The 17741-nt window shown below is 40.5% G+C and overlaps 1 protein-coding gene across 1 annotated transcript; it reads right to left on the reverse strand.

The window, feature by feature from the left end:
- On the reverse strand, window positions 385-2383 carry LOC110268426. The gene is made up of 3 exons (XM_021114569.1): window positions 1835-2383; window positions 565-630; window positions 385-471 (listed from the first exon to the last, which is right to left on the reverse strand). The coding sequence occupies exons 1-3, from the start codon at window positions 2366-2368 to the stop codon at window positions 385-387; spliced, it is 687 nt and encodes a 228-aa protein (XP_020970228.1). The 5' UTR covers window positions 2369-2383.

Below are 17741 nucleotides of genomic sequence, written 5' to 3' on the forward strand. Positions count from 1 at the left end.
TGGAAAGGTTTCTGCCATTTAATCACCAAATACAGCTAAAATCAATATCTAACTATTCTAACCCTTACCTCTTTGTTGATCAAATACACACGACTTGTCCTTGTTTTTCTCTTGAGCCCAAACCTTAACCGTTCTAAGAACCAGAATTTTGGTTACATTTCACAAGGCCATTCAATCAAATTAAACACAGAGGAGAGAGAATCACTCACCTCTCTTTGCTTGTGGTGGTAGTTGTGTTAAAAGAAATTGAATAAACTAAAAAAATGGAGCAAGAGAATTATCAGAATTTTGAATTAGAGGAGAAAAGAAAGAAGATGAAGTCGCTGTCCTCACCTAGCAGATTAAAAAGGAGGTTCCAATTTCTAAACATGTAAGTATAGCCAATCAGATAAGAGGAAGTTCTAAATTTTGCAATCCATTATCCATATATGCATCCAAAGATGATATCACCCGAGGATGTTGCTCTAAAATCTGCAATTTGAAAAGCAAAACAACCAGCATTACACACACTAGAAACTTATTTTTGCAGTCATCCACTACCCTGCATCAGATAAAAGTGTGCACCTGCTCTGTATTCTTCATAGTAGAAACCTTTTCCATAAGGTTCTTGAGAAGCTTAGTGAGTTTGGCCTACAAGTGATCGAATCACAGTAATAACAAGTTAACTATAATAATTAAAAAAGAAAACTCAAGTAATAACAACATAAATTAGAGATGTAAGATTCTACTTGAAAGGGTACCAAAAATTTTCAATCAATCCCACTTGAAAGCCACAAGATTCTGCAAAACCACTATCTTTCAATATGTATATTTATAAACCAATTTGCAGAAACTGGTTTCACATTCTAATGCAAAAGAAACCAAATTTACTCACAGAAATTAATTTTCATGAATTGAAATTTAAAAGACGAAACTGAATCATAGGTAAAATCTGAGAAAGCAAACACAAAGTACTAAAAAAATGACTAAAAGGAATACTCCTATTATTACTAATTAAAAAGGCCCCAAAGTTTGATTTAGTGGCTTTATTAGTTCACTGAGGAATTTTCTTCACTCTTGCACACCAAGAGCCTGGCTGTTCTCAATAAACAGGTAGGTAAATGAGCATTGGAATTTGGAATCGGTAGCAGCAAGTCTTATGAATGAATCTGAGATTTGATATTATAATTTTTAATTATAGTTGATAAGAAGAAAGATGGTTAAAAGTGCCAAAAAAAGCATAAAGGAGAAAGCCAGCAAATAAGAAATCTATGGGAATCTGCAGGCTGTGTTTATAGAAATGGATAGCACTCAAGATATAAGCATAAGCCTTCAAACCTTGTCCCAATTGAAGAATAGCTAAGTTTATATTATTCATCTTGAATTGTGATTTTTCACAGAATCATTCAGTGGCGAAAGAACTAGGTGAATTAAATAAATCATAAAATCACCCAGATTTATGAACTTGAAATAAATAAATCAAATTATACATAATAAATAAATTAATAACAGTGACAAGCATACGCAAACCCAGATTTTCTTTGCTTGTGGAAAATTGTTAGTAGCATTGCATATAATATAGGTCACTAGAATTGATATGATCCTTTGAAAAATCACTAAGAAAAATCACTGTAAAGACACTATTCTATTCTTTATCAGAAGGTTAAACAACGCAGCTTCATTAACAAATAATCTAACAATACTCATTAATCTCTTAAACCACGCAGCTTCATCAATTCATAGAACCCCCAAATTAAAACCCATATTTCACAGATTAAAACCCCCAAATTAAAACCCCTAAAATCAGAACCCTAAACCTCTGAAATTTCAGAAACAAATAGAAATCAATACATACATAATCAACACGGAGATGACGATGATGAGAAGCACGGAGATGACGATGGTGAGGGCGGCGCAGCGATGATTTGTGTAGAACGGCGAAGAAGAGCGATGGTCTGTGCAGTGGTGACAATGGCAAAGGTGATGAGCGACGATGGTGAACGGTGAGTGGTGACTGGCGGTGAGTGGTTACTGGGTGGCGACGGTCAACAGCGATGGTAAGAATGGCGAAGGTGAGAGTTGTGCACGACAGGGTTGGCGAAGGTAAGGACGGTGCAGCGACGAGATGATGATGGTAAGGGCGGCGCAACGACGAGGAGGAGGGCGAAGAGAAGCGACGGTGAGTGGTGAGTGAGAGGGTTTCTGTAGCGAGAGTGTTTCTTCGATGGTGAGCTTTGGAGGATTCTGAAAGGGGATCGAGATGAAGGCTAAGATTGGGTTTTGGATTTGGAGGGACAAAAATTTCATTAAGTGTGTGAGTTTTTCTTTCAAAAACTGAGGAAAAAAATTTATTAAGTGTCAAATGTTTTGCTCTAGATACATTAGGCATCACTTTTGAAGTGCACCCAAAACTTTATAAATAGGCTACTCTTTAAAAGCGTTCCCTTAGATATAAAAAGTGGACCCATAAATATTAACATACGGCTACGCTTTTTAAGTGATTTCTATAATACATAAGGCTACACTTTTTAAATGATGCCAAAATTGTGTTTCCTTTTTAAATGTAGCTTAAAAAAAGTGTGGCTGAATGGGTATTTTTCTTGTAGTGCAGAATACGCTGGGGGCAATTTCTGGGCTATTTTGACCCAGTTTTTGGCCCAGAAAACATAGATTAGAGGCTATAAAGTGGGAGAATGCATCCGTTCAAGAGGAGGCCTTCCGATTATTCACTTTTCATAGTTTAGATGTAGCTTTTAGAGAGAGAGGTTCTCTCCTCTCTCTTAGGTTTTAGGATTAGGATTCCTCTTAAAAGAATTAGGATTTGTTATTATTTCAACTTATTATTTCAACTTCCTCTCAGGTTCAATATTCCGTTTACTTTATATTTCTCTCTTACTTTCAGATACTTTAATGCTTTTATTTAATTACTTATGTTTCCAAATTGGCTTATGAACCATTCATGTTAGGATTTTCTTTATTTGATATAAATTGAGGTATTTCAGATTTATGATTTTTATTTAGATTTTTATATTATTGGCTTTAATTGATTAACTGGAGGCTCTTAAGTTATCAAACTTATCGTGATTGTTAATTAATTTTTCTAATTCAATTGAATCCCACTAACTCTAGTCTTTCCTTAGGAGTTGGCTAGGACTTGGGGATCTAACTAATTAGTCCACTTGACTTTCCCTTGCTTTCGTAAAGGTTAACTAAGTGGGATTAAACTCAATTCTCATAAGGATAACTAGGATAGGACTTTCGAATTTTCATACCTTGCCAAGAGTTTATTTTATAGTTATTTATTTATTTTTCTTGTCATTTAAAATACCTGTTCGTTATTTTAAAAACCCCCAATTTACAAGATTCATAACCAATAATAAGAACACCTCCCTGCAGTTCCTTGAGAAGACGACCCAAGATTTAAATACTTCGGTTATCAATTTTAAAGGGGTTTGTTACTTGTGAAAACCAAACGTTTGTAAGAAAGGATGATTGCTTGGTTTAGAAACTATACTTACAACGGGAATTTATTCTAAATTCTAAACTGTCAATCATTCGTTCTTTAGGCATTTCCTTAACATCCCTCTGTACCTCTCCCAGGTGTTATAAAGGGATTCATCATCCTCTTGTTTAAAGCCTTGGATGTCCAGCCTTAGCTGTGTCATCCTTTTTGGAGGAAAATATTGATTCAAGAATTTATCTAATAACTGTTTCTATGTTCTTATGCTTGCTGTAGGTTGGTTATTTAACCACCTCTTAGCTTGATCTTTTACAGCAAATGGAAATAGTAATAATTTGTAGACATCCTGATCTACTTCCTTGTCATGTACTATGTCAGCAATTTGCAAGAATTGTACCAGAAACTCAGTAGGTTCTTCCTGTGGATGACCGAAATACTGACAATTTTGCTGCACCATGACAATGAGCCGAGGATTTAGCTCAAAACTGCCTGCTCTGATGGGAGGTATACAGATACTACTCCCATATACAGCAGTAATGGGGTTAGCATATGACCCCAGAGTCCTTCTAGACTGTTCATTTTCACTTAAGTCCATGATAGAGAAAAGAGAATTGATATGAGTTGCAAATAAAATATATTTTTATTTTTTTATTTTTAAAGAAACGAATAATAAAAAAAATAAAATAAAATAAATAAAATAAAATAAAGTAATTAAAAATTAAAATATAGATTTCAAAAAGTTAAAAAAAAGGAGAAATAAATTCAAAAACCGAATTAATTGCTTAGTTAAGAAGATTTGAAAAACTTTGGATATGATTTTTGGAAAAGATTTTGAATTTTAAAATTTTAAAACTAAAACAGGAAAAAATAAAAAATTTTACAATAGAAATATGAATTTTTGAATGAGAATTTCGAAAATTCAATTAGATAGAGAGAAAAGATATTTTTGAAATTAATGAGGAAAGAGAAAAACAATAAAATAAACAGGAAAACTTTGAATATCAAGATGAACACCAAAAGTAACTTCTGAAAAAATTTTAAGAAAACAGAAACACAAAGGACACCAAATTTAAAAATTTTTGTACTCTAAGCACTAATAATTCAAAAAAAAAAATGGAAAGAAAAATAAACTTATGCAATTGACATCAAACTTAAAATATGAAACTAAACTCAAACAGAAGACTAAATCATGAAGTTATTGGTTTTGAAAATTTTCAAAAATAATTTAGAAAAATAAAATAAGGATTTTAAAATTTTAACCAAAAATAATAATAGAAGACTCTAAACCAAAAAGAAAATTTTTTCCTAATCTAAGCAACAAAATAAACCGTCAGTTGTCCAAACTCGAACAATCTCCGGCAACGGCACAAAAAACTTGGTGCACGAAATTTCACACTCTTGCAATTCCGCACAACTAACCAGCAAGTGCACTGGGTCGTCCAAGTAATACCTTACGTGAGTAAGGGTCGATCCCATGGAGATTGTCGGCTTGAAGCAAGCTATGGTTATCTTGTAACTCTTAGTCAGGATATCAATAATAATTCTCAGTTTTAATTGGAATGAGTAAAAGAACATGGATTAAATAATACTTGTTATGCAGTAATGGAGAACATGTTGAGGTTTTGGAGATGCTCTGTCTCCTGAATCTCTGCTTTCTTACTGTCTTCTTCTTCACGCACGCAAGGCTCCTTCCATGGCAAGCTGTATGTTGGTGGATCACCGTTGTCAATGGCTACCATGCATCCTCTCAGTAAAAATGGTCCAAATGCGCTGTCACCACACGGCTAATCATCTGTCAGTTCTCACTCATGTTGGAATAGATTTCGTTGATTCTTTTGCGTCTATCACTACGCCCAACACTCGTGAGTTTGAAGCTCGTCACAGTCATCCCTTCCCAGATCCTACTCGGAATACCACAGATAAGGTTTAGACTTTTCGGATCTCAGGAATAGCCGCCAATAATTCTACCGTATACCACGAAGACTCTGATCGTGACCCAGGAGGCTAAGAGATACACACTCAAGCTAATGCAGATAGAACGGAGGTGGTTGTCAGGCACGCGTTCATAGGTGAGAATGATGATGAGTGTCACGGATCATCACATTCATCAGGGTGAAGTGCGAGTGAATATCTTAGAATAGAAACAAGCGTGATTGAATGAAAAAATAGTAGTTATTACATTAATTCATCGAAACACAGTAGAGCTCCTCACCCGAAACCATGGGGTTTAGAGACTCATGCCGTCAAAAATACAATGTGAAGTGTAAAAATGTCATGAGGTACATAGTAAGTCTCTAAAAGTAGTTTTTATACTAAACTAGTGACCTAGGTTTACATAAAATGAGTAAACTAAGATAGATAGTGGAGAAATCCACTTCGGGGCCCACTTGGTGTGTGCTTGGGCTGAGCATTGAGCTTTACATGTGTAGAGGCTTCTCTTAGAGTTAAACACCAGGTTGTAGCCTGTTTGTGGTGTTTAACTCTGGTTTGTAACCTGTTTTTGGCGTTTAACTTTAGAATAGGGCAAGAAGTTGGCTTTTGAACGCCAGTTTGCGTCGTCAAAACTAGGGCAAAGTATGGAATATTAAATATTTCTGGAAAGCCCTGGATGTTTAATTTCTAACGCAATTGAGAGTGTGCCAATTGGGTTTCTGTAGCTCTAGAAAATCCATTTCGAGTGCAGGGAGGTCAGAATCCAACAGCATTTGTAGTCCTTTTGTAGCCTCTGAATCAGATTTTTGCTCAGGTCTCTCAATTTCAGCCAAAAAATACCTGAAATCACAGAAAAATATACAAACTCATAGTAAAGTCTAGAAATGTGAATTTTCCATAAAAGCTAATAAAAACATAGTAAAAACTAACTAAATCATACTACAAACTATATGAAAATACCCCCAAAAAGCGTATAAAATATCCGCTCATCATGTGTCGACTTCCAACACAAAGGAAGTTTTAGAAGAAGTACACAGTGGCATCTGTGGCAACCATCTCGGAGCATAAGCCCTCACCAAAAAAGTACTCCAGGCCGGATTCTATTGGCCAACTTTACAAAAAGAAGTAATGGAATTCGTAAAGACATGTCCACTATGTCAGAAGCATCCTAATTTTCACATCGCCCTACTAGAGGAGCTCATCAGCGTAACCTCACCCTGACCATTTGCAAAATGCAGACTCGACCTCCTTGGGCCCTTCCCTCAAGGATCAGGATAGGTCAAGTTCCTCATCGTTGGGGTAGACTATTTTACAAAATGGATTGAGGCAGAACCCCTAGCCAACGCCACAGCTCAAAGAAGTCGAAAATTCCTATATAGAAACATTATCACAAGGTTTGGGCTTCCTTACTCCATTACCACAGATAATGGCACTCAATTCACAGACGCATGCTTCAAAAAATTGGTGGACGACTTGAAAATAAAGCACCAATTCACATTCGTAGAACATCCCCAGGCCAATGGATAGGCATAAGCTGCCAATAAAGTTATATTAGCTGGGCTAAAGTAGATATTATAGGATGCAAAGGGAGCCTGGGCTGAAGAGCTCCCACAAGTCCTATGGGCATATCGTACAACTCCACACTCCGTCACAAAAGAATCACCTTTCTGATTAGCTTACGGAATGGAGGCAATGATCCCAGTGGAGGTCGAAGAAGGATCACCCAGAGTGATCCACTACAGTGAAGAGGCCAACTCACTACTTCAAAAGGAAGAACTCGACCTACTTCCAGAAATTCGAGAAAGAGCTCGAATCAAGGAAGAGGCGTTAAAACGTCGAATGGCCTCAAGATACAACCGAAAGGTAGTACAGCGAGGTTTTGCCGAGAACGACCTCATCCTAATTCGAAATGATATCGGAACAAGTCGACCTGGAGAAGGAAAGCTGGCAGCAAACTAGAAAGGACCCTACCAATTCGTAAAAGTACTTGGAAAGGGCTACTACAGGCTGACCGAACTCGAAGGCCGAGAGCTTCCAAGGTCATGGCACGCATGCAACTTAAGAAGGTATTACAGTTAGGAGATAATAAAGATCTTAGGATGAGGTGCACTCTTTTTCCTGAAAAAGGTTTTTTAACGAGGCACCAAGCCAAGATCCATGAACTACCTGACTTAGAGGGATAAAATGCCCACATGTATATATTTGCATATTCTTTATTTTGAATAAAAGTTTTTTAGATTTTCTACAATTCCTCTTATCAAGACGCATTAATCTGAAACGCGAAAAATGCATCGCCCGATTATAAAGCTACAGATCGGCAGAAAGTGAAAATCAAATTCACTGCTTGTTCACTCCGTGGTTCGAGCTATCCGATCAGGGATGATCAACAATAAAGCGACCGACCTCTTCAGGTCAGGCTATCCGACCTCTTCTCAAAAGAAGTCGGTGAAATCGACAGAAAAGCCCAATAAAGGGCCCAAATAGAGGAACACGACCCAAATCCAAAGGCAGTCCAAGCCTATAGAGATAAGGGCGGTTCCCTTGAAGATAAGCTGACCACAACTCAAAGATAAAGATAAAGATAAGATAACTAACTTATCTTATCTAGAAAGGTCACTCTACAACCACTATAAATACACTGGAGCACCCAGGTATAACTCATACTGTGATTCTACAATAAACCTGCTTAATACCCGTGCTAACTTAAGCATCGGGGTCTCTTGCAGGTACCCCCCACCCTCCGGTGACCTAGGATCAGAAGTGCAGCCAGTCTAACAAGTCGAACACAACAGCTTCGGCCACCACCAGCCAGCCGGACATGTCATCTCCGACCAGTACAGAAGATCTCATCCGAGATCGACCTACAGTTTCAGGTAACCCTCGGAACATTGGCGCCGTTGCTGGGGAACCTGGAAGTCATCCCATCCCCATGGCGGACGACCATGACAACGACCACGATTTAGATCTGGAGGACAGAACATCGCACAAAAACACGGATGCTACACCAAAAGATACTCCAGAATCTAACGGAGACAAAAACTCATCAAATTCAGGAGTAATAGATGCACTTCAAAATCGTTTAAAGCAACTTGAAAAAGAAAGCCAGCATCAACGAGAAGTTGGCAAGGATCTACAAAGAGAGGTAAGGCGACGTCGAGAGCTAGAAGATAAAATCCTACAACTTGAAGCCGATCTCAAAGCAAAGGCTACCCGAACCACCCTTGAGGACAATTCACGCAAAGATCAAGATCCATTCACTAGGGTCATCATGAAAACTAAAATTCCTAAGGACTTCAAACTCCCGGATATGACTCTGTATGATGGCACCACAGACCCCAACCATCACCTCAGCAACTTCAGAAGTAGAATGTACCTCACCGACGCCTCGGACGCTATTCGCTGCAAAGCTTTTCCAACGACCCTCACGAAGACAGCAATTAGATGGTTCGACAACTTACCTCCTAAGTCCATCTCTAGCTTTGACGACCTAGCCAAAAGATTCCTGGCCAGATTCTCCATCCAAAAAGACAAGGCCAAGCACGTCCCCAGTCTACTAGGAATCAGGCAAGGAGATCGGGAAAGTCTTCGCAACTACGTGGAGAGATTCAACAAAACATGCCTAGACAACTACGTGGAGAGATCCAACAGAGGCCGCCATCATGGGCCTCATCAATGGCCTACGAGAGGGACCTTTTAGCCAATCTAAATCAAAGAAATATCCCACATCTCTGGATGAGGTGCAGGAGCGAGCGGAAAAATATATCAACATGGAAGAAAACTCTCGGTTGGGAGAAACCTCAAAATCCGGATTCTCCTACCGAGACAAAGATAAAGAATCCAAAAAGAATGAAGATCAACAAGGGAAGAAAATTAAAAAATATTACAATTACACCCCTCTTAGGGTATCCCTGGTAGATGTCTACAAAGAAGTCTTCCATATGGAAAAGATACCCCCAACTCGACCACTCAAAGGCAAAAGAGGAGGAGGAAATCGGAACGAATACTGTGAATATCACCGAGTCCAAGGGCATTCCACCAACGAATGCTTCGACTTAAAAAACATCATAGAAAAATTAGTGAGAGAAGGAAAACTAGATCGATTTCTGGCCACCCGAGATAATGATCAAAGAAAGAGAAGAAGGGATGAAGATGTCGGACGAATCGAGCGATCACCTCGTACGCCAGAAAGACATGTCCATATGATACACGGAGGATTTGCACGAGGAGGAATCTCCAAATCATCCCGCAAAAGATATCTCAAAGAAGTATATCATGTCGAAGGAAAGGAGGAAGCATCCGACATCCCTGCAATCACATTCACCAAAGAAGATGCATCCGGTATCATCTCAGGACACGACGACCCCATGGTCATCACCATGATACTGAAAAACGCCAATCTCCACCGCACATTAATAGACCAAGGGAGCTCCGCCGACATCTTATTCAAAACTGCCTTCGATAAGCTCGGCTTAGAAGAAAAGGAGCTTAGAGCATACCCTAACAGCCTGTTCGGACTGAGAGATACCCCAGTACAACCGCTGGGATACGTATCACTACATACAACCTTCGGAAAAGGGAACCAATCCAGAACACTCAAGATAGACTACATCGTGGTCGACGTGAGTTCAGCCTACAATGCCCTAATAGGTCGGACAGCACTAAATCAACTCGGCGCAATAGTCTCAACTCCACATCTATTCATGAAATTCCCAACTACAGAAGGGATAGCTACGACAAAAGCAGATCAAAAGATGGCACGCCGCTGTTATAACGAAAGTCTAAACCTCAGAGGCAGAAGAGAAGAGTTCCTTACAATTGAGCTTGGTGGAGTTTAGAGACGAGAAGAACTCCATCCACAGCCCGAAGGAGAAATAGAGAAAGTTCAGATCGGAGATACCTCAGACAAAACAACTAATATTGGCACGATCCTGAAGGGAGACGCAAAAGAATTACAAGTACAGTTCTTATGAGATAATGTCGATCTCTTCGCATGGAAAACTGCAGACATACCAGGCATAGACCCCAAGCTAATGTGTCACAAGTTGGCGGTCTATCCAGGATCTCAGCCGGTATAGCAGAGACGAAGAAAACTTGGGCTAGAACGATCCCAAACTGTGGAAGAACAGATACAAGCACTGCTGGAGGCAGGATTCATAAGAGAAGTCAAGTACCCACTATGGCTAGCTAACATCGTCTTGGTAAAAAAAATAAATGGGAAAGAGCGAATGTGCACCGACTACACCGATCTCAACAAAGCCTGCCCAAAAGATCCTTACCCACTCCCAAGTATCGACGCTCTGGTTGATGCTTCATCCGGATATAGATACCTCTCGTTTATGGATGCATATTTCGGATACAACCAAATCCCCATGTATCCACCAGATCAAGAAAAGACCTCGTTTTTTACACCAAAAGCAAATTACTGCTACATTGTGATGCCTTTCGGTCTCAAGAATGCGGGAGCTACTTATCAAAGGCTAATGAATAAAGTCTTTTCAGATCATATCGGAAAAATCATGGAAGTCTACGTGGACGACATGTTAATAAAGACACAAAGCGAATAAACATTACTGTCTGTCCTGGCTCAAGTGTTCGACACTATAAGGAAGCATGACATGCGACTCAATCCCGCAAAATGCACCTTTGCAGTAGAAGTGAGCAAATTCTTAGGTTTCATGCTCACACAAAGAGGAATAGAAGAAAATCCAGACAAATGCCAGGCCATACTCAACATGAAGAGCCCAACTTATGTTAGAGAGGTATAACAACTCAACGGGAGATTGGCAGCCTTATCCAGATTCTTAGCGGGATCAGCGATAAGATCTCTCTCCTTCTATGCCACTTTAAGGAAAGGAAAGAAGTTCGAATCGACAATGGAATGCAAGCAAGCCTTCCAGGATTTCAAAAATTTCCTGGGACAACCACCTATCCTAACTCGACCACGAGAGAAAGAACCACTCGTATTGTACCTTGCGGTAGGAAGTCAGGCAGTAGTGTCAGCACTGGTTGGAGAGGACGACAAAGGGCAACAACCTGTATACTTCATTAGTAAAGCGCTGCAGGGATCCGAGCTGAACTACCAAAAAATAGAAAAGTTCGCCTATACTCTCATACCGACATCTCGACGACTTCGCCCGTACTTCTAGGCTCACACCATTAAGGATCGGACCGACCAGCCCATAAAAGGGATACTGTAGAAAACAGATCTAGCAGGTAGAATTTTACAATGTGCAGTCAAGTTATCCGAGTTTGACCTCCAATATGAAGCTCGGACAGCCATCAAATCACAATACTTGGCCGACTTCATTGCAGAATTCACAGATACCCTGGAAACCCCCACAGAATGGAATTTTTATGTGGACGGGTCTTCGAATAAGACTGGAAGCGGCGCATGTGTGATAATAGAAAGCAACCAAGGAACCCAAGTTGAGCTTTCCCTCAAATTTGGGTTTCCGGCCTCAAACAACCATGCGGAATATGAAGCGTTACTAGCTGGTTTGAAGTTGGCTAAGGAGGTTGGAGCTCAAAAACTCAACATCTTCAGCGATTCACAAGTAGTCACCTCACAAATAACAGGGAGCTACCAATTCAAAGATCCCACCATGAAAAAGTATTTGGATAAAACCAAGGAACAGCTCGGACAACTCGGGGAATATAAGATCTGCCACATAGCCCGCAAACAAAATGCCCGAGCTGATGCACTCTCAAAACTAGCCAGCACCAAACCAGGGGGCAACAATAGAAGCCTCATCCAGGAAATGCTGCAGAACCCGTCAATCTCAGAAGAGGAAAAAATCCTAGCCATAACAAGTTAGGATCAAGGATGGATGACCCCCATAATTAATTACCTCAAAACAGAAACACTCTCCACAAATGAGAAGAAGGCAACGAGGTTAAAACGGGAGGCTCAGTACTACACTATCATAAACAACAACCTATATAAAAATGGGATTTCAATACCACTATTAAAATGTGTGCCGACCTCCAACACAAGGGAAGTTTTAGAGGAAGTACACAGTGGCATTTGTGGTAATCATCTCGGAGCACAAGCTCTCACCAAAAAAGTACTCCGGGCGGGATTTCACTAGCCAACTTTACAAAAGGAAGCTACAGAGTTTGTAAGGACTTGCCCACCATGCCAGAAACATGCCAACTTTCACATCGCCCCGCCAGAAGAGCTCATTAGCGTAACCTCGCCTTGGCCATCTGCAAAATGGGGACTCGATCTTCTCGGACCCTTTTCCCAGGGATCGGGACAAGTTAAATTCCTCATAGTTGGGGTAGAATACTTCACAAAGTGGATCGAAGCAGAGCCCCTAGCCAACGCCACTGCTCAAAGGAGCCAGAAATTCCTATATAGGAATATTGTCACAAGGTTTGGGGTTCCATACTCCATCACTACAGACAATGGCACCCAATTCACAGACGCGGGATTTAGAAAGTTAGTAGCCGACTTAAACATAAAACACCAGTTCATCTCCATTGAACATCCCCAAGCCAATGGACAAGCCTAAGCGGCCAACAAAGTCATATTGACTGGGCTAAAACGGAGACTGTAAGATGCAAAGGGAGCCTGGGCCGAAGAACTTCCACAAGTCCTATGGGCATATCGAACAACGCGACATTCCACCACAAACGAATCACCATTTCGACTAGCATACGGAGTGGAGGCAATGATCCCAGTAAAGGTCGAGGAAAGGTTGCCTAGAGTGGTTCATTACAATGAGGAAGCCAACTCCCAACTTCAAAGGGAAGAGCTCGACCTACTTCCTGAAACCCAAGAAAAAGCTCAGATCAGGGAAGAAGCACTAAAATGTCGAATGGCTTCCAGATATAATCAAAAGGTAGTACCGAGAGGTTTCGCTGAGAATGATCTTATCCTAATCCGAAATGATATTGGAACAACTCGACCCGAAGAAGGAAAGCTAGCAGCAAACTGGAAAGGACCCTACCAAGTCATAGAAGTACTTGGGAAAGGCTACTACAGACTGTCCGAGCTCGAGGGACGAGAGCTTCCCAGATCATGGCACGCTTGAAACCTAAGAAGGTAATATAGCTAGAAAAAGTAAAAGATCTCATCATAGGAGGCACTCTTTTTCCTGAAAAGGTTTTTTAATGAGGCACCAAGTTGAGATTCAGAAGTTATCCAACTTAAAGGGATAAAAAACTCCCACATGTATATATTTGCATTTTCTTTTAAATAAAGCATATTTTAGATATTCTACAAATTCTCAAGACGCATTAATTTGAAGCATTCATCGTCCGATTATAAAGCAACAGATCGGCAGAAAAGTGAAAAACAGATTCACTGCACGATCATGATAAAGACCAATAGAGATGAAAATGCGATTCATCTAAAGGTCAACCAAACAAAGATAGAAACCACCTTCTACAAATCGGCCAAGATGAACACAGAGTAATGCAAGAAGTTATCGAAAGTGATCTGGAAAAAGAACCTGACGAGGTCTTATGGATTGCTAAATAATAACTTAAAGACTGGCCGACGTTAAAAAGTCGGACCAAGTCAACCCAAGTTATTAGCAAATCCCTGGAAAGAGGTCTGGCCAACTCTATAAAAGAGGAATTGCTATAACTTAGAAGAGATATACATGACGAAGTCGGTCTCCTACGAAAAATAAGTTATAAAAGTAATCCCTGAAAGAGACCTGACAAAGGTCCAAGAAAGAGGATTAAAAAATAACTTAGAAGAGATCGACATAAAGAAGTCGGTCTCCTACAATGGACAAGTTATAAAAGTAATCCCTGAAAGAGACCTGACAAAGGTCCAAGAAAGAGGATTACAAAAATAACTTAGAAGAGATTGACATAAAGAAGTCGGTCTCCTACAACGGACAAGTTATAAAAGTAATCCTTGAAAGAGACCTGACAAAGGTCCAAGAAAGAGGATTACAAGATAACTTATAAGAAATCGACATAAAGAAGTCGGACTCCTGCAACAAATAAGTTATAAAAGTAGTCCCTGAAAGAGACCTGACAAAGGTCCAAAAAAGAGGACTACAAAATAACTGGAAAGAGGACCAACGTAAAGAAATCGGTTATGCATGGCTAGAAATAAATACAAGTAAGAGCCAGAAAACTGAAATACAAGTTGGATCCACACATCCACAACCTCAAAGGATTCAAGCTACAAGCAATAGGTACAAAGCAATCTAAAGAGGCCGAGCAGCAAGGCTTCAGCATTCTCAAAACCCAAAAAGGTGCCAAGACAAGTGCGAACAAGCATGATATGAAATACAATATTATAAACAAGCTTCAGGATCAGGCCCAAAGCTTGAAAGCTACTTGTTTTTTCAAAACGAAAAATTGCTAAACAAGCAACCAGAAGGAGTATCAATAGTCAACAAAATATTCAAATTACAAAATAAAGAGTTTAAAAGCCCACAAGTCGGGCCATCTACACAAACATCCAAGAAAAATCAGCTAAGATCGGGAACCTTCTCGGCAGCATCAGTACTGGGAGAAGGAGGGCGAGTCTGAATAGGCACCGCATCCACGTTACCATCATCCCAGTTCAAGATCTGACAGTCCGGATCAAAAACGGAATGACCGACCTCACCTGGAGGAACAACAGAAGTTGACACTTTGACAGAAGGCACAGGGGGAGGCTCGATATCGTCATCATCTTGGTCATCAGGGACAATCTTACCATCCCTCACAACATTATCCAGGCTAAAAAGAGTAAGGTCGGCCTCGGGAGCAATAATTTGAACCTGCTCCTTCAGGTTCTCGTAAGCAGCATTCACACTGCCAACAAGATGACCCTGAAGCTCAGAATAATCAGCTCGGGCGTTCTCCAACTCCCCCTTCAAACGCATTCCCTCCCGATAGGACGTAACATAGCTGTCTTTATGCCTCAACGCCGTGTCCTCGGCCAACCGCATAGAAGCCGCCAGAGCAAGGGAACTCGCCTTCTCATTCTCCAAATCCTTCTCCAGTTTGGCCACCTTCTCCTCAAGCTCCTCTTTCAAGCCCTTCATCCGATCGAATTCTTGTTTTGCCTCCTCCATGAAGGCTTTGGTGGCATGGAGAGGAAGATTTTGAGCCATTCGGTACAAGGCAGCTCCCATATGTGCCATTTTTACACTACTCCGAGTTATAAAGTCCAAATAACGAAGGAGTGATACATCATCCATAGGGAGGACACCGTATGGACCGATCTGCTGAGCTACGAACTTGACCGCGTCAAAATCAGGGGCATCATGGTTGAAAGACTCAATTGTTTTTTGTTTCTTGTTGGGAGGAGCACCAGAAGTAGCAGCGGAAGACTGCAGAGGCTCGGCCAAGCGAACCCTAGGAGTGGGAATTACCCTCCTCGGGCCAGGAAAACTCGGCACGGGCAGCTTCACCGAAACTTGAGAAGATCCCTCTCCCGCCACCTTGGCCGAGATATTTTGAGCAGCTGCAGCCTTCTTTGCTTTCTTGTAGGCCATCATGGAATCGTTATTTTTTGACATCTCTGAAAATACAAATCGACCACAGCAATGGGTTACAATCACAAAAAGAAGAAGCAAAACTAAAAAAAGCAAGTATAGAAATAAGTCAGACAGTATCCAAAGCAGTTCGAATCAAAGATGGATCACTCAAAAATCTTTTCGTATCAAGATGGGGTGGTTCCCCCGCCCATAAATCTTCAAGAACAATTACAAAAGTCCGCTCAACCTCGTCAAGCATCTCCCATGTATAGCGAGACACTCTCACATTCTTTTGCCATTCTAGAGGAAAGGCAGGCTCATCATTTTCATCAAGAAAAAAGGGGCGGGCCCCCTCAACAGCATGGACTCGAAAGAAATAATTCTTAAAATCTTTAAAAGACTCATCGTACATGCCAAAAACTTTATGCCCCTGGGCCGACCTGAGAGAAACCCAGGAAGCTTTCTTTTTGGAAAACCCTCCGGGCTTGGCAGAAACAAAAAGATAGAGGAAAAGAGTCTGAGAAGGTGTTATGCCTAACTCTTGGCAAAGCAGTTGAAAAATCTTGATAAAACCCCAGGAATTCGGATGAAGCTGGGATGGGGCAATATTACACGACCACAACAAGTCGGTCTCGAAAGCAGTAAAAGGAAAGGTAATGTCAAACTGGCTGAAGAAATATTCATAGTCGTACAAAAAGGGACGCTCCCCCTCGACAGAAGTAGGAAAGCAAACCCTCTCGTCAGAGTCAGGCGCCACAAGCTCATAATCTCTCTCCCGGGCACTACCACCACAAACCCTATGACGTTTCCTCAGCTCTACACAAAACTCAGCATCCACAACAGAGACACACATTATGACAAGGGAGTCTAGCCAATCGGACATCCCCTCGGGAACTTTAGAAGACATATCTACAATGTTATGGCGAGAAGACATGAGGCTAACTAATCCTACAATAAGAAAAGAAGATTGGATTACTAAAAAACATCTCAGATGAGGGGCAAAACAACTCAACTAATATGATACAGAAGAACAAACAGAAAAGGAAAACCCCAAGACTCAAACCAAATCCCTGGGGCATCCTTTGGAGGCAGTAACAAAGCAAGGATTCAGGAAAAATCTACAGCTTACGTCCCGGCATATCTCAAACAAGAAAAGTCAAATCACAAACATTTCAGAAAGTCAAAACACAAAACGTCATCAAAGCCACTATCTTTTTACAGTCTATCAGCAAAAAGCATCGACAACATCAAACATGCCAAGCAGAAATCGTCAAAGGCACAACCTTTTTTTAGAATCAAACAAAATCATCATCAAAGGCACAAACAGAAACGGTGATAACATGCAAAAGCCTTAAGAACATCAAGCAACAGGAAAGACGAAAATGTTCATGCAAAAGGGCGAAGAAACTCCCAGAACACACATACAACAGCGATTAGGCACAGCAAAAGCAGAAAGATCCAAACTTTCTCCAAACAAAATCAAAACTTTCTCAAAACCAGACAGGAAAATGACGTGAGAAAGGAAGAAAAACCAACCTGAACAAAGAAAGAAGCTTCAAAGGAGATTGAAGATGGAAAGATGGAATTACCCAGAGAATCGCCAAATGATGTTGAGGCAAAATGCAGGCGAAAACAGAAAGTGAGAGAGTGATGGAAGAAGTTACGAAGAAAGACGAAGAAGATAAACTATTTTTTGATCGTGAATTTCAAAAATAAAAGCCAAAGAAACGGGCAACCAAAACCAATTAATGAAGGTATTTAAAGCTTCGCATATTCCCAAAGCCAAAGTGCTGATATAAAAATGCGCGCTCTTAGAGGAAAGCGTTGCACATTCAAAAAGGTTCTACAAAGAAAGGAATCGACAAAATGCTCGAGTTCGTCTTCACTAGAGAAAGATCGAAGTCAAGGACTCGACCTCAAAGCAGAAGACCGAGCTC

This window comes from Arachis ipaensis, chromosome B10 (assembly GCF_000816755.2).
Source record: "Arachis ipaensis cultivar K30076 chromosome B10, Araip1.1, whole genome shotgun sequence".
Lineage (NCBI taxonomy): Eukaryota > Viridiplantae > Streptophyta > Magnoliopsida > Fabales > Fabaceae > Arachis > Arachis ipaensis.